General features: G+C 50.5%; 1 protein-coding gene and 1 long non-coding RNA gene across 12 annotated transcripts; one reads left to right on the top strand and one right to left on the bottom strand.

Moving 5' to 3' along the window:
* Positions 1–3,852: 3,852 nt before the first annotated feature.
* LOC127923269 (glycine and tyrosine-rich protein-like) lies at positions 3,853–5,011 on the top strand. Its single transcript, XM_052507243.1, has 2 exons — positions 3,853–4,371; positions 4,516–5,011. The coding sequence occupies exons 1-2, from the start codon at positions 3,956–3,958 to the stop codon at positions 4,697–4,699; spliced, it is 600 nt and encodes a 199-aa protein (XP_052363203.1). The 5' UTR covers positions 3,853–3,955; the 3' UTR covers positions 4,700–5,011.
* Positions 5,012–19,617: 14,606 nt separating this feature from the next.
* On the bottom strand, positions 19,618–22,336 carry LOC127923270 (uncharacterized). Of its 11 annotated transcripts, none has more exons than XR_008113861.1 (4): positions 21,920–22,336; positions 21,264–21,650; positions 21,047–21,232; positions 19,618–20,922 (listed from the first exon to the last, which is right to left on the bottom strand). It is a non-coding gene; the product is annotated as an uncharacterized LOC127923270 (long non-coding RNA). The 11 variants fall into 11 exon arrangements; XR_008113859.1 differs by having other exon boundaries at positions 21,016–21,232; XR_008113857.1 differs by having other exon boundaries at positions 20,985–21,232.
* Between the last annotated feature and the right edge of the window lie 1,200 nt (positions 22,337–23,536).

Consider the following 23,536-nt stretch of genomic DNA (forward strand, 5'->3'; position numbering starts at 1 on the left):
CCAGATCAGCATCGGGTTGGACATGAGGCTGTCAGCATCTGGTTGGACATGAGGCTGTAGCCAATACCCAGATCAGCATCGGGTTGGACATGAGGCTGTCAGCATCTGGTTGGACATGAGGCTGTAGCCAATACCCAGATCAGCATCGGGTTGGACATGAGGCTGTAGCCAATACCCAGATCAGCATCGGGTTGGACATGAGGCTGTAGCCAATACCCAGATCAGCATCGGGTTGGACATGAGGCTGTCAGCATCTGGTTGGACATGAGGCTGTAGCCAATACCCAGATCAGCATCGGGTTGGACATGAGGCTGTCAGCATCGGGTTGGACATGAGGCTGTAGCCAATACCCAGATCAGCATCGGGTTGGACATGAGGCTGTAGCCAATACCCAGATCAGCATCTGGTTGGACATGAGGCTGTAGCCAATACCCAGATCAGCATCGGGTTGGACATGAGGCTGTCAGCATCGGGTTGGACATGAGGCTGTAGCCAATACCCAGATCAGCATCTGGTTGGACATGAGGCTGTAGCCAATACCCAGATCAGCATCTGGTTGGACATGAGGCTGTCAGCATCGGGTTGGACATGATGCTGTAGCCAATACCCAGACCAGCATCGGGTTGGACACGAGGCTGTAGCCAATACCCAGATCAGCATCGGGTTGGACATGATGCTGTAGCCAATACCCAGATCAGCATCTGGTTGGACATGAGGCTGTAGCCAATACCCAGATCAGCATCGGGTTGGACATGAGGCTGTCAGCATCGGGTTGGACATGATGCTGTAGCCAATACCCAGATCAGCATCTGGTTGGACATGAGGCTGTAGCCAATACCCAGATCAGCATCTGGTTGGACATGAGGCTGTAGCCAATACCCAGATCAGCATTGGGTTGGACATGAGGCTGTAGCCAATACCCAGATCAGCATCTGGTTGGACACGAGGCTGTAGCCAATACCCAGATCAGCATCTGGTTGGACATGAGGCTGTAGCCAATACCCAGATCAGCATCTGGTTGGACATGAGGCTGTAGCCAATACCCAGATCAGCATCGGGTTGGACATGAGGCTGTAGCCAATACCCAGATCAGCATCTGGTTGGATATGAGGCTGTAGCCAATACCCAGATCAGCATCTGGTTGGACATGAGGCTGTCAGCATCTGGTTGGACATGAGGCTGTCAGCATCGGGTTGGACATGAGGCTGTAGCCAATACCCAGATCAGCATCTGGTTGGACATGAGGCTGTCAGCATCGGGTTGGACATGATGCTGTAGCCAATACCCAGATCAGCATCTGGTTGGACATGAGGCTGTCAGCATCGGGTTGGACATGATGCTGTGGCCAATACCCAGATCAGCATCTGGTTGGACATGATGCTGTAGCCAATACCCAGATCAGCATCGGGTTGGACATGAGGTTGTCAGCATCTGGTTGGACATGATGCTGTAGCCAATACCCAGATCAGCATCGGGTTGGACATGATGCTGTAGCCAATACCCAGATCAGCATCTGCTTGACATGAGGCTGTCAGCATCTGGTTGGACATGAGGTTGTAGCCAATACCCAGATCAGCATCTGGTTGACATGAGTTATGTAGCCACACCCAGATCAGCATCTGGTTGACATGAGGTTGGCAGCATCTGGTTGACATGATGTTGGTGCCAATACCTGTGATCAGCATCTGGTTTGGACATGAGGCTGTCAGCATCTGGTTGACATGAGGCTGTAGCCAATACCCAGATCAGCATCTGTTGACATGAGGCTGTGGAAGCAATACCCAGATCAGCATCTGGTTGACATGAGGCTGTAGCCACACCTAGATCAGCATCGGGTTGGCCATGAGGCTGTCAGCATCGGGTTGGACATGAGGCTGTAGAAAGCCACACCTGTGATCAGCATCTGGTTGACATGAGGCTGTAGCCAATACCCAGATCAGCATCGGGTTGGACATGAGGCTGTCAGCATCTGGTTGGACATGAGGCTGTAGCCAATACCCAGATCAGCATCGGGTTGGACATGAGGCTGTAGCCAATACCCAGATCAGCATCGGGTTGGACATGAGGCTGTCAGCATCGGGTTGGACATGAGGCTGTCAGCATCGGGTTGGACATGAGGCTGTCAGCATCGGGTTGGACATGAGGCTGTAGCCAATACCCAGATCAGCATCTGGTTGGACATGAGGCTGTAGCCAATACCCAGATCAGCATCTGGTTGGACATGACGCTGTAGCCAATACCCAGATCAGCATCTGGTTGGACATGAGGCTGTCAGCATCGGGTTGGGATATAGAGTCTCAGGTCCGGACCCTAACGGGTCATGTGGGGACAGTGTTTTTAATGTGGATCTCTGATGTGTTCTCTAGGTCTGGGATATCGAGTCCAAGGAGCAGGTCCGGACCCTAACGGGTCATGTGGGGACAGTGTACGCTCTAGCAGTCATCTCTACACCAGACCAGACCAAGGTGTTCAGCGCCTCCTATGACCGCTCACTCAGGGTAAGTCTGTCTCTTACCGTCTGTCTCTTACCGTCTGTCTCTTACCGTCTGTCTCTTACCGTCTGTCTCTTACCGTCTGTCTCTTACCGTCTGTCTCTCTGACCGTCTGTCTCTCTGACCGTCTGTCTCTCTTAGCCTGTCTCTCTTAGCGTCTCTCTCTGACAGTCTGTCTCTCTGACCGTCTGTCTCTCTGACCGTCTGTCTCTCTGACCGTCTGTCTCTCTGACCGCCTGTCTCTCTGACCGTCTGTCTCTCTTAGCCTGTCTCTCTTAGCGCCTGTCTCTCTTAGCGTCTGTCTCTCTGAGCGTATGTCTCACTTAATTTCTGTCTCTCTTAGCGTCTGTCTCTCTTAGCGTCTGTCTCTCTGAGCGTCTGTCTCTCTGAGCGTATGTCTCTCTGGAGCGTATGTCTCTCTGAGCGTATGTCTCTCTGAGCGTCTGTCTCTCTGAGCGTATGTCTCTCTGAGCGTATGTCTCACTTAATTTCTGTCTCTTAGCGTCTGTCTCTCTTAGCGTCTGTCTCTCTTAGCGTCTGTCTCTCTGGAGCGTATGTCTCTCTGAGCGTATGTCTCTCTGAGCGTATGTCTCTCTGAGCGTATGTCTCTCTGAGCGTATGTCTCTCTGAGCGTATGTCTCTCTGAGCGTATGTCTCTCTGAGCGTATGTCTCTCTGAGCGTATGTCTCTCTTAGCGTCTGTCTCTCTTAGCGTCTGTCTCTCTGAGCGTATGTCTCTCTGAGCGTATGTCTCTCTGAGCGTATGTCTCTCTGAGCGTATGTCTCTCTGAGCGTATGTCTCTCTGAGCGTATGTCTCTCTTAGTGTCTGTCTCTCTTAGTGTCTGTCTCTCTTGGTGTCTGTCTCTCTTGGTGTCTGTCTCTCTGGCCGCTCTCTCTCTGGCCGCTCTCTCTGGCCGTCTCTCTGGCCGCCTCTCTCTGGCCGTCTCTCTCTCTGGCCGCTCTGTCTCTCTGGCCGTCTGTCTCTCTGGTCGTCTGTCTCTCTGGCGCTGTCTGTCTCTCTGGCCGTCTGTCTCTCTGGCCGTCTGTCTCTCTGGCCGCTCTGTCTTCTGGCCGTCTGTCTCTCTGGCCGTCTGTCTCTCTGGCCGCTCTGTCTCTCTGGCCGCCTGTCTCTCTGGCCGTCTGTCTCTCTGGCCGTCTGTCTCTCTGGCCGTCTGTCTCTCTGAGCGTCTGTCTCTCTGGAGCGTCTGTCTCTCTGAGCGTCTGTCTCTCTGAGCGTCTGTCTCTCTTAGCGTCTGTCTCTCTTAGCGTCTGTCCACCATCTATCTGACCTGTCTGTCTGACCATCTATCTTACCTGTCTGTCTGACCATCTATCTTACCTGTCTGTCTGACCATGTATCTGACCTGTCTGTATGACCTGTCTGTGTTTGTAGGTGTGTGTGTATTAAGAAGTAATTTTGTCAACACTCTGACTAAATGAGAGGTGCAAATGGCTAGAAGAAGATGTCCGTGATGTTGAAAGAGGGGTCTGAAAGGAGCATGGGGCTCTGTGTCATCAGGTCTCAACCCAATTCAGGAGCGATGCCTGAGACAGAAGGGTCTGAAAGGAGCATGGGGCTCTGTGTCATCAGGTCTCAACCCAATTCAGGAGCGATGCCTGAGACAGAAGGGTCTGAAAGGAGCATGGGGCTCTGTGTCATCAGGTCTCAACCCAATTCAGGAGCGATGCCTGAGACAGAAGGGTCTGAAAGGAGCATGGGGCTCTGTGTCATCAGGTCTCAACCCAATTCAGGAGCGATGCCTGAGACAGAAGGGTCTGAAAGGAGCATGGGGCTCTGTGTCATCAGGTCTCAACCCAATTCAGGAGCGATGCCTGAGACAGAAGGGTCTGAAAGGAGCATGGGGCTCTGTGTCATCAGGTCTCAACCCAATTCAGGAGCGATGCCTGAGACAGAAGGGTCTGAAAGGAGCATAGGGCTCTGTGTCATCAGGTCTCAACCCAATTCAGGAGCGACGCCTGAGACAGAAGGGTCTGAAAGGAGCATGGGGCTCTGTGTCATCAGGTCTCAACCCAATTCAGGAGCGATGCCTGAGACAGAAGGGTCTGAAAGGAGCATGGGGCTCTGTGTCATCAGGTCTCAACCCAATTCAGGAGCGGTGCCTGAGACAGTGTTTTCCACCTCCATCAACAAAACACCAAATGATGGAAGTCCCTTGTGGAAGAATGGTGTCACATCCCTCCAATAGACTTCCAGACACTTGTAGAATCTATGTCGAGGTGTATTGAAGCTGTTCTGGTTGGTGGTGGCCCAACACCCTATTAAAACACTATGTTGGTGTTTCCTTAATTCTGGCAGTTACCTGGTGGCCCAACACCCTATTAAAACACTATGTTGGTGTTTCCTTTATTCTGGCAGTTACCTGGTGGCCCAACACCTTATTAAGACACTATGTTGGTGTTTCCTTTATTCTGGCAGTTACCTGGTGGCCCAACACCTTATTAAGACACTGTTGGTGTTTCCTTTATTCTGGCAGTTACCTGGTGGCCCAACGCCTTATTAAGACACTATGTTGGTGTTTCCTTTATTCTGGCAGTTACCTGGTGGCCCAACACCTTATTAAGACACTGTTGGTGTTTCCTTTATTCTGGCAGTTACCTGGTGAACCAACACCTTAAGACACTATGTTGGAGTTTCCTTTATTCTGGCAGTTACCTGGTGAACCAACACCTTATTAAGACACTGTTGGTGTTTCCTTTATTCTGGCAGTTACCTGGTGGCCCAGCACCTTATTAAAACACTGTTGGTGTTTCCTTTATTCTGGCAGTTACCTGGTGGCCCAACGCCCTATTAAAACACTGTTGGTGTTTCCTTTATTCTGGCAGTTAGCTGGTGGCCCAACGCCTTATTAAAACACTATGTTGGTGTTTCCTTTGTTCTGCCAGTTACCTGGGTGGCCCAACACCTTATTAAGACACTATGTTGGTGTTTCCTTTATTCTGCCAGTTACCTGGTGGCCCAACACCTTATTAAAACACTGTTGGTGTTTCCTTTATTCTGGTAGTTACCCTGTAATAATCAACTGTGTGTGTTATTTTAAAGTAACCCAGCCTGTGTTTGTCAACAGGTGTGGAGCATGGACAACATGATCTGTACCCAGACCCTCCTCAGACACCAGGGGAGTGTAACCGCCCCTGGCCGTCAGCAGGGGCGCCTGTTCTCTGGAGCTGTGGACAGCACCGTCAAGGTACGCTCTACAGTCTATCAGTTAACCCTCTACAGTCTATCAGTTAACCCTCTACAGTCTATCAGTTAACCCTCTACAGTCTATCAGTTAACCGACCCTCTACAGTCTATCAGTTAACCGACCCTCTACAGTCTATCAGTTAACCGACCCTCTCCAGTCTATCAGTTATAACCCTCTCCAGTCTATCAGTTATAACCCTCTACAGTCTATCAGTTATAACCCCCTACAGTCTATCAGTTAACCGACCCTCTACAGTCTATCAGTTAACTGACCTCTACAGTCTATCAGTTAACCCTCTACAGTCTATCAGTTATAACCCTCTACAGTCTATCAGTTAACCCCTACAGTCTATCAGTTAACCGACCCTCTCCAGTCTATCAGTTATAACCCTCTACAGTCTATCAGTTAACCGACCCTCTACAGTCTATCAGTTAACTGACCCTCTACTAAAGATAACATATGGAATGGTTTTAAGAAGGTCATTCCGTGGTTCGTTTAGCTATTTGATTTAGAATTTTAAGGTATCAAAACAGTTTTTAAATGCTGTGATGAAACATTGAATTTAGCATTACTGCTATGAGCCCGCATTTAAAGCATTTAAAATAAGATTTCACTACATGGAACAACGGCTAGTCCCAAAATAAATGTAAAGGAAGTTTGTCCTATGTCTGAGCGAGAGAAGAAAGATCAGCTTTTAGCCCCGCCCATTCAGCCTTTAGCCACGCCCATTCAGCATCGTTCACACCCTCTTCAGCTTTTAGCCCCGCCCATTCAGCATCGTTCACCTCTTCAGCCTTTAGCCACCCATTCAGCATCATTCACCCTCTTCAGCTTTTAACCCCACCCATTCAGTGCCGCTCACTCTTTAAGCCTTTAGCCCGCCACATTCAGCTGCTCACACCCTCTTTAATGCCCAGCCCGCCCATTCAGCACCGCTCACACCCTCTTTAAACCTTAGCCATTCAGCACCGCTCACACACCCTCTTTAAACCTATTGGCCCCGCCATTCAGTGCCGCTCCACCCTCTTCAAGCCTTTAGCCTGCCATTCAGCATCCGTTCACACCCTCTTCAGCTTTTAGCCGCCCATTCAGCATCGTTCACACCCCTCTTCAGCTTTTTAGCCCACGCCCATCTCATTTCTCTCTCGGAGGCGCACACCTGACGCTCAGGGCCAATGATTTGTTTACCTCGGAATAACATGAAAACAGCCAAACATTTCATTCGCTTTTTAGCCAACGTTTGACTGAGACCAGCCATACTTTAGCAAGACATGCTAGCTCGGTAAACAGTGTTTTAAGATCACAAAAACAGCACTAGATTAGCTAGTTAAGCAACAATGAACAAAGTGCCAACAATGTCAGTGCTGGCAGCTAAGCAGCCAGCTTCAATGTTAGCTAGCTAACATTCGCTACTAATTAGCAAAGAAAATTGCTCTGGGATACGAATAATGGCATCAGCTAGGGAGCCATACAGCTAACTTTAGCTAGCTAATTGTACACTTTGGCTTAAGACATACAGCTAGCTAGCTAACAGTACACTTTAACAAAACATATAGCTAGCTCGCTAGCTAGCTATTAACAGTATACTTTAGCTTAAGACATATAACTTTAGCTAACAGTATACTTTGGCTTAAGACATATAGCTAGCTAGCTAACAGTACCTTTACCCAAAACATATAGCTTGGCCCAGCTACTAGGCCAGCTAACAGTACACTTTAACAAGACATATAGCTAGCTGGCTAACTGCAGTACTTTAGCTTAAAACATATAGTAGCTAGCTAGCCTAACAGTACCAATTCTTTAGCTTAAGACATAGCTGGCTAGCTAACAGTACACTTTAGCTTGAAATGAAGCTACTTTCTGTCAAAATGAGAAAAAGTGTAATATCTGAAAACGTAGCAAGGCATCTCCCTGTTGCGGATGCCATGCCACTGTTGTCCTTAGTTTGAAGATATAATCCCAGAGACAGGTGTTTAATTAATCTCTTTTGCTAGCAGACTCTAATTCCCTGATCTTTGTCTCACTCTATGACTCTCTCTACCCCTCTCTCTCTATGACTCTCTCTACCCCTCTCTCTCTATGACTCTCTCTATCTACCCCTCTCTCTCTCTGACTCTCTACCCCTCTCTCTATGACTCTCTCTACCCCTCTCTCTCTATGACTCTCTCTACCCCTCTCTCTCTATGACTCTCTCTACCCCTCTCTCTCTCTATGACTCTCTCTACCCCTCTCTCTCTGACTCTCTCTCTACCTCTCTCCCCTCTCTCTCTCTATGACTCTCTCCCCCCCTCTCTCTGACTCTCTCTACCCTCTCTACCCCTCTCTCTCTCTGACTCTCTCCCCCTCTCTCTATGACTCTCTCTACCCTTCTCTCTCTCTGACTCTCTCTATGACTCTCTCTACCCCTCTCTCTATGACTCTCTCTACCCTCTCTCTCTCTCTGACTCTCACCCCTCTCTCTCTCTCTGACTCTCTCCACCCCTCTCTCTCTCTATGACTCTCTCTACCTTCTCTCTCTCTGACTCTCTCTACCCCTCTCTCTATGACTCTCTCTACCCTTCTCTCTCTCTGACTCTCTCTACCCCTCTCTCTATGACTCTCTCTGCCCTCTCTCTACCCCTCTCTCTCTGACTCTCTCTCTACCCTTCTCTCTCTCTGACTCTCTCTGCCTTCTCTCTCATCTGACTCTCTCTACCCCCTCTCTATGACTCTCTCTACCCCTCTCTCTACCCCTCTCTCTATGACTCTCTCTACCCTCTCTATGACTCTCTCTACCCCTCTCTCTACCCCTCTCTCTATGACTCTCTCTACCCCTCTCTCTATGGCTCTCTCTACCTTCTCTCTCTCTGACTCTCTCTACCCCTCTCTCTATGACTCTCTCTACCCTCTCTCTATGACTCTCTCTCTACCCCTCTCTCTCTATGACTCTCTCTACCCCTCTCTCTCTATGACTCTCTCTACCTCTCTACCCCTCTCTCTATGACTCTCTCTACCCCTCTCTCTCTGACTCTCTCTACCCCTCTCTCTCTATGACTCTTTCTCTACCCCTCTCTCTCTCTATGACTCTCTCTACCCCTCTCTCTCTATGACTCGCTCTACCCTTCTCTCTCTATGACTCTCTCTGCCCTCTCTCTATGACTCTCTCTGCCCCTCTCTCTATGACTCTCTCTACCCCTCTCTCTCTATGACTCTCTCTACCCCTCTCTCTCTATGACTCTCTCTACCCCTCTCTCTACCCCTCTCTCTATGACTCTCTCTACCCCTCTCTCTCTGACTCTCTCTACCCCTCTCTCTATGACTCTCTCTACCCCCTCTCTCTACCTCTGACTCTCTCTACCCCTCTATGACTCTCTCTACCCCTCTCTCTATGACTCTCTCTACCCCCTCTCTCTCTATGACTCTCTCTACCCCTCTCTCTCTATGACTCTCTCTACCCCTCTCTCTCTATGACTCTCTCTGCCCCTCTCTCTCTCTGACTCTCTCCACCCCTCTCTCTCTCTGACTCTCTACCTCTCTCTCTCTCTGACTCTCTACCTCTCTCTCTCTCTGACTCTCTCTACCCTCTCTCTCTCTCTGACTCTCTACCCCTCTCTCTCTCGACTCTCTACCCCTCTCTCTGACTCTCTCCACCCCTCTCTCTCTCCACCTCTCTCTCTCTGACTCTCTACCCCTCTCTCTCTCTGACTCTCTCCACCCCTCTCTCTCTCTGACTCTCTACCTCTCTCTCTCTCTGACTCTACCCCTCTCTCTCTCTGACTCTCTCTACCCCTCTCTCTCTGACTCTCTTACCCCTCTCTCTCTCTGACTCTCTCTACCCCTCTCTCTCCCAGCTCTCCTGCCCCCTCTCTCTCTGACTCTCTCTCACCCCTCTCTCTCTGACTCTCTCTACCCCTCTTTCTCTGACTCTCTCTGCCCCTCTCTCTACCCCTCTCTCTATGACTCTCTCTACCCCTCTCTCTATGACTCTCTCTCTACCCCTCTCTCTATGACTCTCTCTACCCCTCTCTCTATGACTCTCTCTACCTCTCTCTCTCTCTGACTCTCTCTCTACCCCTCTCTCTCTGACTCTCTACCCTCTCTCTCTGACTCTACCTCTCTCTCTCTCTGACTCTCTACCTCTCTCTCTCTCTGACTCTCTACCCCTCTCTCTCTCTGACTCTCTACCCCTCTCTCTCTCTGACTCTCTCTACCTCTCTCTCTCTCTGACTCTACCCCTCTTTCTCTCTGACTCTCTCTACCCTCTCTCTGCCCCTCTCTCTATGACTCTCTCTACCCCTCTCTCTATGACTCTCTCTACCCCTCTCTCTATGACTCTCTCTACCCCTCTCTCTATGACTCTCTCTACCCCTCTCTCTCTCTGACTCTCTACCTCTCTCTCTCTCTGACTCTCTACCCCCTCTCTCTCTCTGACTCTCTCTACCCCTCTCTCTCTCTGACTCTCTCCCCTACCCCTCTCTCTCTGACTCTCTCTACCCCTCTATCTCTATGACTCTCTCTACCCCTCTCTCTCTCTCTGACTCTCTACCCCTCTCTCTCTATGACTCTCTCTACCCTCTCTCTCTATGACTCTCTCTACCCCTCTCTCTCTACGACTCTCTACCCCTCTCTCTCTGACTCTCCACCCTCTCTCTCTCCACCCCCTCTCTCTCTCTGACTCTCTCTACCCCCTCTCTCTCTGACTCTCTACCCCTCTCTCTCTGACTCTCTACCCCTCTCTCTCTGACTCTCTCTACCCCCTCTCTCTCTGACTCTCTCTACCCCTCTCTCTCTCTGGCTCTCTCTACCCCTCTCTCTCTCTGACTCTCTCTACCCCTCTCTCTCTCTGACTCTCTCTACCCTCTTTCTCTCTGACTCTCTCTGACTCTCTCTCTCAATTCAATTCAATTCAAGGGGCTTTATTGTCATGGGAAACATGTGTTAACTTTGCCAAAGCGAATGAGGTAGATAATAAACAACAGTGAAATAAACAATAAAAATTAACAGTAAACATGACACGTACAGAAGTTCCAAAACAGTAAAGACGACATTACAAATGTCATATATACGTATATATATATATATATGTGATCAGTATGGAGTAGTAATGTAGAAGTGATCATGTCAATAAAGACATTTAACACACACACAGTGTTGTAACAATGTCTCTGTCTGTCTCTGTCTCTCTCTGTCTGTCTCTAGGTGTGGACATGTTAGAGGATGCTGATTGGTTTGAGAGGTTGCTGTCGAGAGAGCAGCTGATTAGTTCCAACCTCAGTGGACCACCCTGTGTCAAACGGACCATATGAACTCTGACACACACACACACACACACACACACACACACACACACACACACACACACACACACACACACACACTGATTGGTTCATCATCCTTGAGGATCATGACTGTTTTTAATATCTCTACTATATGAACTTTAACCCCTGATGTGGGCAGGGTCAGAAGTGATCACGACCTTCGTGTCCTTGGCCCAGTGCATTATGGGTGGAGCTGCCATACCTTAGCTCTGCCCACTGACGGCCACCAGCCCTCCCTGATTGGGACAATTCCAGAACTGTGTACTGAAGACTGTTAGCTCCCGAGTTAATGCCTTGGCTTCAGTTCAGTCCCCGGGGACCCGGACCGGTACTGACCCGGTGGCCGGACCGTGACTGAACCGGGGACTGGACGGTACTGACCAGGGGACTGGACCGGTACTGACCAGGGGACTGGACGGTACTGACCCCGGTGACCGGACCGTGACTGAACCGGGGGACTGAACCGGGGGACTGGACCGGTACTGACCAGGGGGACTGGACCGGTACTGACCCGGTGACCGGACTGTTACTGACCCGGGGGACTGAACCGGGTGACTGGACCGTTACTGACCGGGGGACTGAACGAGGGGGGACTGGACCGTTACTGACCCGGGGGACTGAACCGGGGACTGGACCGGTACTGACCCGGGGGACTGGACAGTACTGACCGGGGGACTGGACCGGTACTGACTGGTTGGTACTGACCCTGGGGGACTGGACCGTTACTGACTGGACAGGTACTGACTGGACCGGTAATGACCTGGGGGACTGGACCCGATTACTGACCTGGGGGACTGGACCGTTACTGACCCTGGGGGACTGGACCGTTACTGACCCAGGGGACTGGACCGGTACTGACCCTGGGGGACTGGACGTTACTGACCCTGGGGGACTGGACCCGGTACTGACCCTGGGGGACTGGACGGTACTGACCCTGGGGACTGGACCGGTACTGACCCTCAGGGGACTGGACCGGTACTGACCCTGGGGGACTGGACCGGTACTGACCCTGGGGGACTGGACGTTACTGACCCTGGGGGACTGGACCGGTACTGACTGGACCCGGTACTGACTGGACAGGTACTGACCCTGGGGGACTGGACCGTTACTGACTGGACGGGTACTGACCCTGGGGGACTGGACCGGTACTGACTGGACGAGGTACTGACCCTGGGGACTGGACCGGTACTGACTGGACGGTAGTGACCGGGGGACTGGACGGTACTGACTGGACGGTAGTGACCGGGGGACTGGACAGGTACTGACCCGCAGGGGACTGGACCGGTACTGACCGGGGGACTGGACCGGTACTGACTGGACAGTACTGACCGGGGGACTGGACCGTTACTGACTGGACAGTACTGACCCTGGGGGACTGGACCCGGTACTGACTGGACCGTTACTGACCCTGGGGGACTGGACCGGTACTGACTGGACAGGTACTGACCCTGGGGGACTGGACAGTACTGACTGGACCGGTAATGACCTGGGGGACTGGACCGGTACTGACTGGACGGTACTGACTGGACAGGTACTGACTGGACGGTAATGACCCTGGGGGACTGGACCGGTACTGACTGGACAGTACTGACTGGACAGGCACTGACTGGACCGGTAATGACCCTGGGGGACTGGACGGTACTGACTGGACGGTACTGACTGGACAGGTACTGACTGGACCGGTACTGACTGGACGGTACTGACTGGACAGGTACTGACTGGACCGGTAATGACCCTGGGGACTGGACCGGTGGCCAACTGGACCGGTACTGACTGGACGGTAATGACCCAAGGACTGGACCGGTAATGACCCTGGGGGACTGGACCGGTAATGACTGGACGTACTGACTGGACCGGTAATGACCCTGGGGGACTGGACCGGTAATGACCCTGGGGACTGGACCGGTAATGACCCTGGGGGACTGGACCGGTAATGACCCTGGGGGACTGGACCGGTAGTGACCCAGGACTGGACCGGTAGTGACTGGACCGGTAATGACCTGGGGGACTGGACCGGTAGTGACCTGGGGGACTGGACCGGTACTGACCCTGGGGACTGGACCGGTACTGACTGGACCGGTAATGACCCTGGGGGACTGGACCGGTACTGACCCGGGGGGACTGGGCCGGTACTGACTGGACAGTACTGACCCGGGGGACTGGACCCGGTACTGGACTGGACGGTACTGACCCTGGGGGACTGGACCGGTATTACTGACCCTGGGGGACTGGACAGTACTGACCCTGGGGGACTGGACCCGGTACTGACTGGACGGTACTGACCCCTGGGGGACTGGACCGGTACTGACTGGACCGGTACTGACCCGGGGGACTGGACGGCCTGACCCTGGGGGACTGGACCGGTACTGAGCTGGACCGGTACTGACCGGGGGACTGGACGGTGCTGACCCTGGGGGACTGGACGGTAATGACCCTGGGGGACTGGACGATTGCCTGACTGGACGGTACTGACCCGGGGGACTGGACGGTGACCGGACTGGACCAGTACTGACCCGGGGGACTGGACCGGTAGTGACCCTGGGGACTGGACCGGTACTGACTGGACCGGTAATGACCCTGGGGACTGGACCGGTACTGACCCGGGGACTGGACAGGTACTGACCCGGGGACTGGACCGGTACTGACCCGGGGACTGGACAGGTACTGACCCGGGGACTGGACCGGTACTGACTGGACCGGTACTGACCCGGGGGACTGGACCGGTACTGACTGGACCGGTACTGACCCTGGGGGACTGGACCGGTACTGACTGGACAGGTACTGACCCTGGGGGACTGGACCGGTACTGACCCTGGGGGACTGGACCGGTACTGACCCTGGGGGACTGGACCGGTACTGACTGGACCGGTACTGACCCTGGGGGACTGGACTGGTACTGACCCTGGGGGACTGGACCGGTACTGACCCTGGGGGACTGGACCGGTACTGACCCTGGGGGACTGGACCGGTACTGACCCTGGGGGACTGGACCGGTACTGACTGGACCGGTACTGACCCTGGGGGACTGGACCGGTACTGACCCTGGGGGACTGGACCGGTACTGACCCTGGGGGACTGGACCGGTACTGACCCTGGGGGACTGGACCGGTACTGACCCTGGGGGACTGGACCGGTACTGACTGGACCGGTAGTGACCCTGGGGGACTGGACCGGTACTGACCCGGGGACTGGACAGGTACTGACCCGGGGACTGGACGGTACTGACCCGGGGGACTGGACAGGTACTGACCCGGGGACTGGACCGGCACTAACTGGACCGGTACTGACCCGGGGACTGGACCGGCACTGACTGGACCGGTACTGACCCTGGGGGACTGGACCGGTACTGACTGGACCAGTACTGACTGGACAGGTACTGACCCTGGGGGACTGGACCGGTACTGACCCTGGGGGACTGGACCGGTACTGACCCTGGGGGACTGGACCGGTACTGACTGGACCGGTACTGACCTGGGGACTGGACCGGTACTGACCCGGGGGACTGGACCGGTACTGACCCGGGGGACTGGACCGGTACTGACCCGGGGGGACTGGACCGGTACTGACCCGGGGACTGGAAGCATATGGAACGGGAGGGGCCTGCCTGAAGTTGTCAAATAGAAACTTTGTTTTACGTCACAAAGTGTGACGTCGGTGTTTTAGATTGGATGGGCTCTGCTAGCAACAACTAGGCTGTGTTCTACTCTGCAGCTCTGCTAGCAACAACTAGGCTGTGTTCTACTCTGCAGCTCTGCTAGCAACAACTAGGCTGTGTTCTACTCTGCAGCTCTGCTAGCAACAACTAGGCTGTGTTCTACTCTGCAGCTCTGCTAGCAACAACTAGGCTGTGTTCTACTCTGCAGCTCTGCTGGCAACAACTAGGCTGTGTTCTACTCTGCAGCTCTGCTAGCAACAACTAGGCTGTGTTCTACTCTGCAGCTCTGCTAGCAACAACTAGGCTGTGTTCTACTCTGCAGCTCTGCTAGCAACAACTAGGCTGTGTTCTACTCTGCAACGCTGCTAGCAACAACTAGGCTGTGTTCTACTCTGCAGCTCTGCTAGCAACAACTAGGATGTGTTCTACTCTGCAGCTCTGCTAGCAACAACTAGGCTGTGTTCTACTCTGCAGCTCTGCTAGCAACAACTAGGCTGTGTTCTACTCTGCAGCTCTGCTGGCAACAACTAGGCTGTGTTCTACTCTGCAGCTCTGCTAGCAACAACTAGGCTGTGTTCTACTCTGCAGCTCTGCTAGCAACAACTAGGCTGTGTTCTACTCTGCAGCTCTGCTAGCAACAACTAGGCTGTGTTCTACTCTGCAGCTCTGCTAGCAACAACTAGGCTGTGTTCTACTCTGCAGTTCTGTGTTTAGTGCCATGATGATGAGGAGGAGGATGATGATGATGATGAGGAGGAGGATGATGATATGTAGGCTGTGTTCAGGACCACTACTCAGCTCTGTGTTTAGTGCCATGATGATGAGGAGGAGGATGATGATGGTGGTGTTGATGATGATGATGATGCCATGTAGGCTGTGTTCAGGACCACTACGCAGCGAATGTGTCAACTGTTTGAAATGATCTGTACCATACTGAAATGTTTCCGTCATTAAGAAGACTGTGTGAATGGGAGAGATGCCTCCATTATCCCTGTTCTCTCTTGGTCTCCTCCCTCCTCTGGTTCTCTCTTTACTAACCGTGAAACATGAAGAGAACTGATCATGTGATCAGTCTGGGGGGTAAATGTAGAAACTGATCACGTAAATGTTATCAGTATGGGGGTAATGTAGAAACTAATCATGTGATCAGTCTGGGGGGTAAATGTAGAAACTGATCATGTCCTTGTGTTACTAATTGATGTTATCAGCCTGGGTGGGGGGTAATGTAGAAACTGATCATGTCCTTGTGTTACTAATTGATGTTATCAGCCTGGGTGGGGGGTAATGTAGAAACTGATCATGTCAATGTGATCAGCCTGGGGGGGGGGTAATGTAGTAATATTTGTGATCAGCCTGGGGGGTAATGTAGTAATATGTGATCAGCCTGGGGGGTAATGTAGTAATATGTGATCAGCCTGGGGGGTAATGTAGAAACTGATCATTTCTTCTCTCTGATCTGTTAGATGTTCTGTTGTATACATGATGTACGCCTGATTTACCTGATCATTAAAATACTGTACACTTTGAAGTGTGTGACTGATCCCTAATGTTACAATACTGTACACTTTGAAGTGTGTGACTGATCCCTAATGTTACAATAGTGTACACTTTGAAGTGTGTGACTGATCCCTAATGTTACAATAGTGTACACTTTGAAGTGTGTGACTGATCCCTAATGTTACAATACTGTACACTTTGAAGTGTGTGACTGATCCCTAATGTTACAATACTGTACACTTTGAAGTGTGTGACTGATCCCTAATGTATACTGTACACTTTGAAGTGTGTGACTGATCCTAATGTTACAATACTGTACACTTTGAAGTGTGTGACTGATCCCTAATGTTACAATACTGTACTTTGAAGTGTGTGACTGATCCCTAATGTTAAAATAGTATGTACTTTGAAGTGTGTGACTGATCCCTAATGTTAAAATACTGTACACTTTGGAAGTGTGTGACTGATCCTAATGTTTACAATACTGTACACTTTGAAGTGTGTGACTGATCCCTAATGTTAAAATACTGTACACTTTGAAGTGTGTGACTGATCCCTAATGTTACAATACTGTACACTTTGAAGTGTGTGACTGATCCCTAATGTTAAAATACTGTACACTTTGAAGTGTGTGACTGATCCCTAATGTTACACTTACACTTTGAAGTGTGTGACTGATCCCCTAATGTTACAATACTGTACACTTTGAAGTGTGTGACTGATCCCTAATGTTACAATACTGTACACTTTGAAGTGTGTGACTGATCCCTAATGTTAAAATACTGTACACTTTGAAGTGTGTGACTGATCCCTAATGTTAAAATACTGTACACTTTGAAGTGTGTGACTGATCCCTAATGTTACAATACTGTACACTTTGAAGTGTGTGACTGATCCCTAATGTTACAATACTGTACACTTTGAAGTGTGTGACTGATCCCTAATGTTACAATACTGTACACTTTGAAGTGTGTGTGACTGATCCCTAATGTTACAATACTGTACACTTTGAAGTGTGACTGATCCTAATGTTACAATACTGTACACTTTGAAGTGTGACTGATCCCTAATGTTACAATACTGTACACTTTGAAGTGTGTGACTGATCCCTAATGTTAAAATACTGTACACTTTGAAGTGTGTGACTGATCCCTAATGTTAAAATACTGTACACTTTGAAGTGTATTTGATCCCTAATGTTACAATACTTTGGAAGTGTGTGACTGATCCCTAATGTTACAATACTGTACACTTTGAAGTGTGTGACTGATCCCTAATGTTACAATACTGTACACTTTGGAAGTGTGTGACTGATCCCTAATGTTACAATACTGTACACTTTGAAGTGTGTGACTGATCCCTAATGTTACAATACTGTACATCCTAATGTTACAATACTGTAAGTGTGTGACTGATCCCTAATGTTAAAATACTGTACACTTTGAAGTGTGTGTGACTAATGTTACAATACCCTAATGTTACAATGTTACTGTACACTTTGAAGTGTGTGACTGATCCCTAATGTTACAATACTGTACACTTTGGAAGTGTGTGACGATCCCCTAATGTTACAATACTGTACACTTTGAAGTGTGTGACTGATCCCTAATGTTCCCTAGTGATGATTAAAAATACTGTACACTTTGAAGTGTGTGACTGATCCCTAATGTTACAATACTGTACACTTTGAAGTGTGTGACTGATCCCTAATGTTACAATACTGTACACTTTGGAGAGTGTGTGACTGATCCCTAATGTTACAATACTGTACACTTTGAAGTGTGTGACTGATCCCTAATGTTAAAATAGTGTACACTTTGAAGTGTGTGACTGATCCCTAATGTTGCAATACTGTACACTTTGGAAGTGTGTGACTGATCCCTAATGTTACAATACTGTACACTTTGAAGTGTGTGACTGATCCCTAATGTTACAATACTGTACACTTTGAAGTGTGTGACTGATCCCTAATGTTAAAATAGTGTACACTTTTGAAGTATGTGACTGATCCCTAATGTTAAAATACTGTACACTTTGAAGTGTGTGACTGATCCCTAATGTTGCAAAATGAAGTGTGTGACTGATCCCTAATGTTAAATCTGTACATCAGTGTGTGACTGATCCCTAATGTTAAAATAGTGTACACTTTGAAGTGTGGCTGATCCCCCCGTTAAATCTGCACGAAGTGTGTGACTGATCCCTAATGTTAAAATAATGTACGGCTCTGAAATCTGTGACTGAGTCACCCTGGATCGGGCCGGGTGGTGGCCTCCCCCGTGTCTGCCGGGTGGGTCCCTCCCCTGTTTGATGGCCTCCCCCGGGGTGGTCCCTCCCCCTCGGCCCCGGTGGCCTGATCGAGGACTCCAGGTTAAGAACCACTGTGCTGTAATAGATGACCATCGTGAATATCTCCACAGCTCTCTGCTGCCCCCTCTGGGCCTCGGGGTAACAGCCACGTGTCTCTGACAGACGCTGGGCGATAATAGTGGTTACATTTTCAGTAAGAATTCACACACTAAAACCACAGGATGCTTCATTCAGTACAGTGATGACCAGGGTGTATTCTGGGAGATAACTGCCTTCAGCTCTCTGTGCTGTGTTCTCTGGTCTGGAGGCTGGTCTGAAGGCTGGTCGTGTTCACTGGTCTGAAGGCTGGCCGTGTTCTCTGGTCTGGAGGCTGGTCTGAAGGCTGGTCGTGTTCTCTGGTCTGAAGGCTGAGTGTGGAAGTGTTCTCTGGTCTGAAGGCTGGTCGTTCTCTGGTCTGGAAGGCTGGTCGCGTTTCTCTGGTCTGGAAGGCTGGTGTGTTCTCTGGTCTGAAGGCTGGTCGTGTTCTCTGGTCTGGAGGCTGGTCTGAAGGCTGGTCGTGTTCTCTGGTCTGAAGGCTGGTTGTGTTCTCTGGTCTGAAGGCTGGTCGTGTCTCTCTGGTCTGAAGGCTGGTCTGAAGGCTGGTCGCGATTCTCTGGTCTGATGGCTGGTCTGAAGGCTGGTCGCGTTCTCTGGTCTCCTGAGGCTGGTCGCGTTCTCTGGTCTGAAGGCTGGTCGTGTTCTCTGGTCTGAAGGCTGGTTGCGTAGGTGAATGTTGGTGTTGGACACAGGCAGGCAAACAGACGCAGGCAGACTTCACGTTTACAGTTGAAGCCGGAAGTTTACATTTAAACTCCGTTCTTCCACAATTCCTGACATTAATCCAGTACAAATTCTGCCTTAGGTCAGTTAGGATCACCACTTTATTTTAAGAATACATATATCAGAATAATAATAGAGTGATTATTTCAGCTTTTATTTCTTTCATCACATTCCCACTGGGTCAGAAGTTTAACATACACTACTAGTACTTGGTAGCATTGCCTTTAAATTGTTTAACTGGGTCAAATGTAGATGTCCTAACCCGACTTGCCAAAACTATAGTTTGTTAACCATAAACAGACAGACAGACCGTAGTAAAAGAGTCCAGTGGAACGGAGTTTGTTTAGAACATTTATTTATTCTGAGAGGAATAAATCCAAAATATGCATCACTGCAAGCACACCACGTTCTGGTTCATACTGTCAACACACAGCAGAGTAGCTACAACACACACACACACACACACACACACACACACACACACACACACACACACACACACACACACACTCTTGCAGCGGGGCCCAGAAACCACTCTGGTCTCTGTCGATGCTCACAAGCGAACGTAAAAACAACTTTTTATTCTTACCAAACAAACAAAAACAGTACTATGGTCCCTCCCCTTTTTGACCATGGCTGTTCTAATTTAATATTCAGTTCCTCCCCTTTTCAGTTCCAGTTGGCTGTTCTAATTTAATATTCAGTTCCTCCCTCTGTTTTGACCATGGCTGTTCTAATTTAATATTCAGTTCCTCCCTCTGTTTTGACCATGGCTGTTCTAATTTAATATTCAGTTCCTCCCCTGTGTTTTGACCATGGCTGTTCTAATTTAATATTCAGTTCCTCCCCCTCTGTTTTGACCATGGCTGTTCTAATTTAATATTCAGTTCCTCCCTCTGTTTTGACCATGGCTGTTCTAATTTAATATTCAGTTCCTCCCCCTGTGTTTTGACCATGGCTGTTCTAATTTAATATTCAGTTCCTCCCTCTCTGTTTTGACCATGGCTGTTCTAATTTAATATTCAGCCCCCCAACACAAAGAAAGGAGGAGAATGAGCGAGACTCAGGAAGATAGAAGCAGCGTTGGAAAAACATCCAGCTATATTTATACACATGGAGGAGAGAGATGGGACTGGGGTCATGTGACCAGAAGCTGACAGACGCTGATCTTGAATCAGTTCTGTTTCCCCTCAATGCTTTAAGGTTAAGAGGTGAAGAAGATGATCCTAGATTTGTGGTTAGGGCCAACTTCTCCTCAGGGCGGTACAACCCATCTCAGATTGGGTCAGGATAGAGTCGGGAAGAGGAGAGAGCTGAGACTGGAGTCATGTGACCAGAAGTTGTGGAGGTTTATGTAACGGAGGTGATTCTGTGAACATGAAGACTTGTTTAGCTCTTGGAGATAATGCCGAGGCTCAGCCCTTCGCTCAGGAAGCTAACGCAAGTCTTGTGACCCGGGGTTCAAGCCATCGTGACCGGTGTCTGTCGTCATTAAACATGTAGCACTTTGGGGTCGGTCGATCACCTGGATGACCGACTGACCCCACCCAGATCACCTGGATGACCGACTGACCCCACCCGGATCACCTGGATGACCGACTGACCCCACCCAGATCACCTGGATGACCGACTGACCCCACCCGGATCACCTGGATGACCGACTGACCCCACCCGGATCACCTGGATGACCGACTGACCCCACCCAGATCACCTGGATGACCGACTGACCCCACCCAGATCACCTGGATGACCGACTGACCCCACCCAGATCACCTGGATGACCGACTGACCCCACCCAGATCACCTGGATGACCGACTGACCCCACCCAGATCACCTGGATGACCGACTGACCCCACCCAGATCACCTGGATGACCGACTGACCCCACCCAGATCACCTGGATGACCGACTGACCCCACCCAGATCACCTGGATGACCGACTGACCCCACCCAGATCACCTGGATGACCGATTGACCCCACCCAGATCACCTGGATGACCGACTGACCCCACCCAGATCACCTGGATGACCGACTGACCCCACCCAGATCACCTGGATGACCGACTGACCCCACCCAGATCACCTGGATGACCGACTGACCCCACCCAGATCACCTGGATGACCGACTGACCCCACCCAGATCACCTGGATGACCGACTGACCCCACCCAGATCACCTGGATGACCGACTGACCCCACCCAGATCACCTGGATGACCGACTGACCCCACCCAGATCACCTGGATGACCGACTGACCCCACCCAGATCACCCGGACATGAAGACAGGCCCAGATCACCCGGACATGAAGACAGGCCCAGATCACCCGGACATGAAGACAGGCCCAGATCACCTGGACATGAAGACAGGCCCGGACCACCTGGACAAGAAGACAGGCCCGGATCACCCGGACATGAAGACAGGCCCGGACCACCCGGACATGAAGACAGGCCCAGATCACCCGGACATGAGGACAGGCCCGGACCACCCGGACATGAAGACAGGCCCAGATCACCCGGACATGAGGACAGGCCCGGACCACCCGGACATGAAGACAGGCCCAGATCACCCGGACATGAAGACAGGCCCAGATCACCCGGACATGAAGACAGGCCCGGATCCCCGGACATGAAGACAGGCCCGGATCACCCGGACATGAAGACAGGCCCGGATCACCCGGACATGAAGACAGGCCCGGATCACCCGGACATGAAGACAGGCCCGGATCACCCGGACATGAAGACAGGCCCGGATCACCCGGACATGAAGACAGGCCCGGATCACCCGGACATGAAGACAGGCCCAGATCACCTGGACATGAAGACAGGCCCAGATCACCCGGACATGAAGACAGGCCCGGATCACCCGGACATGAGGACAGGCCCAGATAAAGCTCTCATGAAAATAAAAACAACCCTAAGAAAGATAATTTACATTTTTTTAAATGATTATTGAGAACATAACATGTAATTATTTACAACTTTAAACACCCACAGCCTTCAGAACAAACCCACATCATAAAATCAGAATTTAAAAACATTTTTGTTGTTGCAAAATTATCCACATATTACTATATATATATATATATATATATATATATTCATTACATATTACTCTATATATATATTTTTTTCATTACGTCAGCATTCCAACTATTCTCTTAGCACGTAAAGAGAGGTTACCAGATACACCTCACTGTGACGTTAGCAGGTTTAGGGGGTGGGCGTTAACATTACATTGCTATACCGTTTATATAAAGTCCATGTTCACTTATAAAACACCGACAGTCCTGTCATGATCTTCTTCCTCCTCCTCGTCTGGAACCTATCGGCATGGTAACACATTGTATGGTAACCGCGGTGATTTGCCTGATGACGTGGGAGATCGTCACGGCAACGTGAGGGCTGGCGATAGGGTGGAGCGGAGGGATGGAGGGAGCGAGAGAGGAGAAAATAGATACAGTAAATAAAGGGAGAGAAAGAGAGAATAGTGAGGGAGGCAGAGAGAAAGAGGGCGAGAGGGAGAGAGAAAGGGCGAGAGGGAGAGAGAAAGGGCGAGAGAGAGAATAATGAGGGGAGAGACAGACAGAATAGTGAGGGGGAGAGAGAGAGAATAGTGAGGGGGGAGAGAGAGAGAATAGTGAGGGGGAGAGAGAGAGAGAATAGTGAGGGGAGAGAGAGAGATAGTAGAGGGGGAGAGAGCGAGAATAGTGAGGGGGAGAGGAGCGAGAATAGTGAGGGTGGAGAGAGAGAATAGTGAGGGGGAGAAAGAGAATAGTGAGGGGGGAGAGAGAGAGAATAGTGAGGGGGAGAAGAGAATAGTGAGGGGGAGAAAGAGAATAGTGAGGGGGGAGAGAGAGAGAATAGTGAGGGGGAGAGAGAGAATAGTGAGGGGGAGAGAGAGAATAGTGAGGGGGAGAGAGAGAGAGAGTGAGGGGAGAGAGAGAATAGTGAGGGGGAGAGAGAGAATAGGGAGGGGAGAGAGAGAGACTAGTGAGGGGAGAGAGAGAGATAGTGAGGGGAGAGAGAGAGAGAATAGTGAGGGGAGAGAGAGAGAGAATAGAGAGGGGGAGAGAGAGAGAGAGAATAGTGGGGGAGAGAGAATAGTGAGGGGAGAGAGAGAATAGTGGGGGGGGAGAGAGAGAATAGTGAGGGGGGAGAGAGAGAGAATAGTGAGGGGAGAGGAGAGAATAGTGAGGGGGAGAGAGAGAATAGTGAGGGGGAGAGAGAGAATAGTGAGGGGGAGAGAGAGAGAATAGTGAGGGGG

This window comes from Oncorhynchus keta, unplaced genomic scaffold, assembly GCF_023373465.1.
Source record: "Oncorhynchus keta strain PuntledgeMale-10-30-2019 unplaced genomic scaffold, Oket_V2 Un_contig_29121_pilon_pilon, whole genome shotgun sequence".
Classification (NCBI taxonomy): Eukaryota; Metazoa; Chordata; class Actinopteri; order Salmoniformes; family Salmonidae; genus Oncorhynchus; species Oncorhynchus keta.

Excerpts from the sequence above, each read along its gene's own strand:
- LOC127923269 (XM_052507243.1), top strand. The coding sequence starts at position 3,956 with ATGTCCGTGATGTTGAAAGAGGGGTCTGAAAGGAGCATGGGGCTCTGT. Across the intron at positions 4,372-4,515 it reads ATGGGGCTCTGTGTCATCAG|GTCTCAACCCAATTCAGGAG; the intron begins GTCTCAACCCAA and ends CTGTGTCATCAG.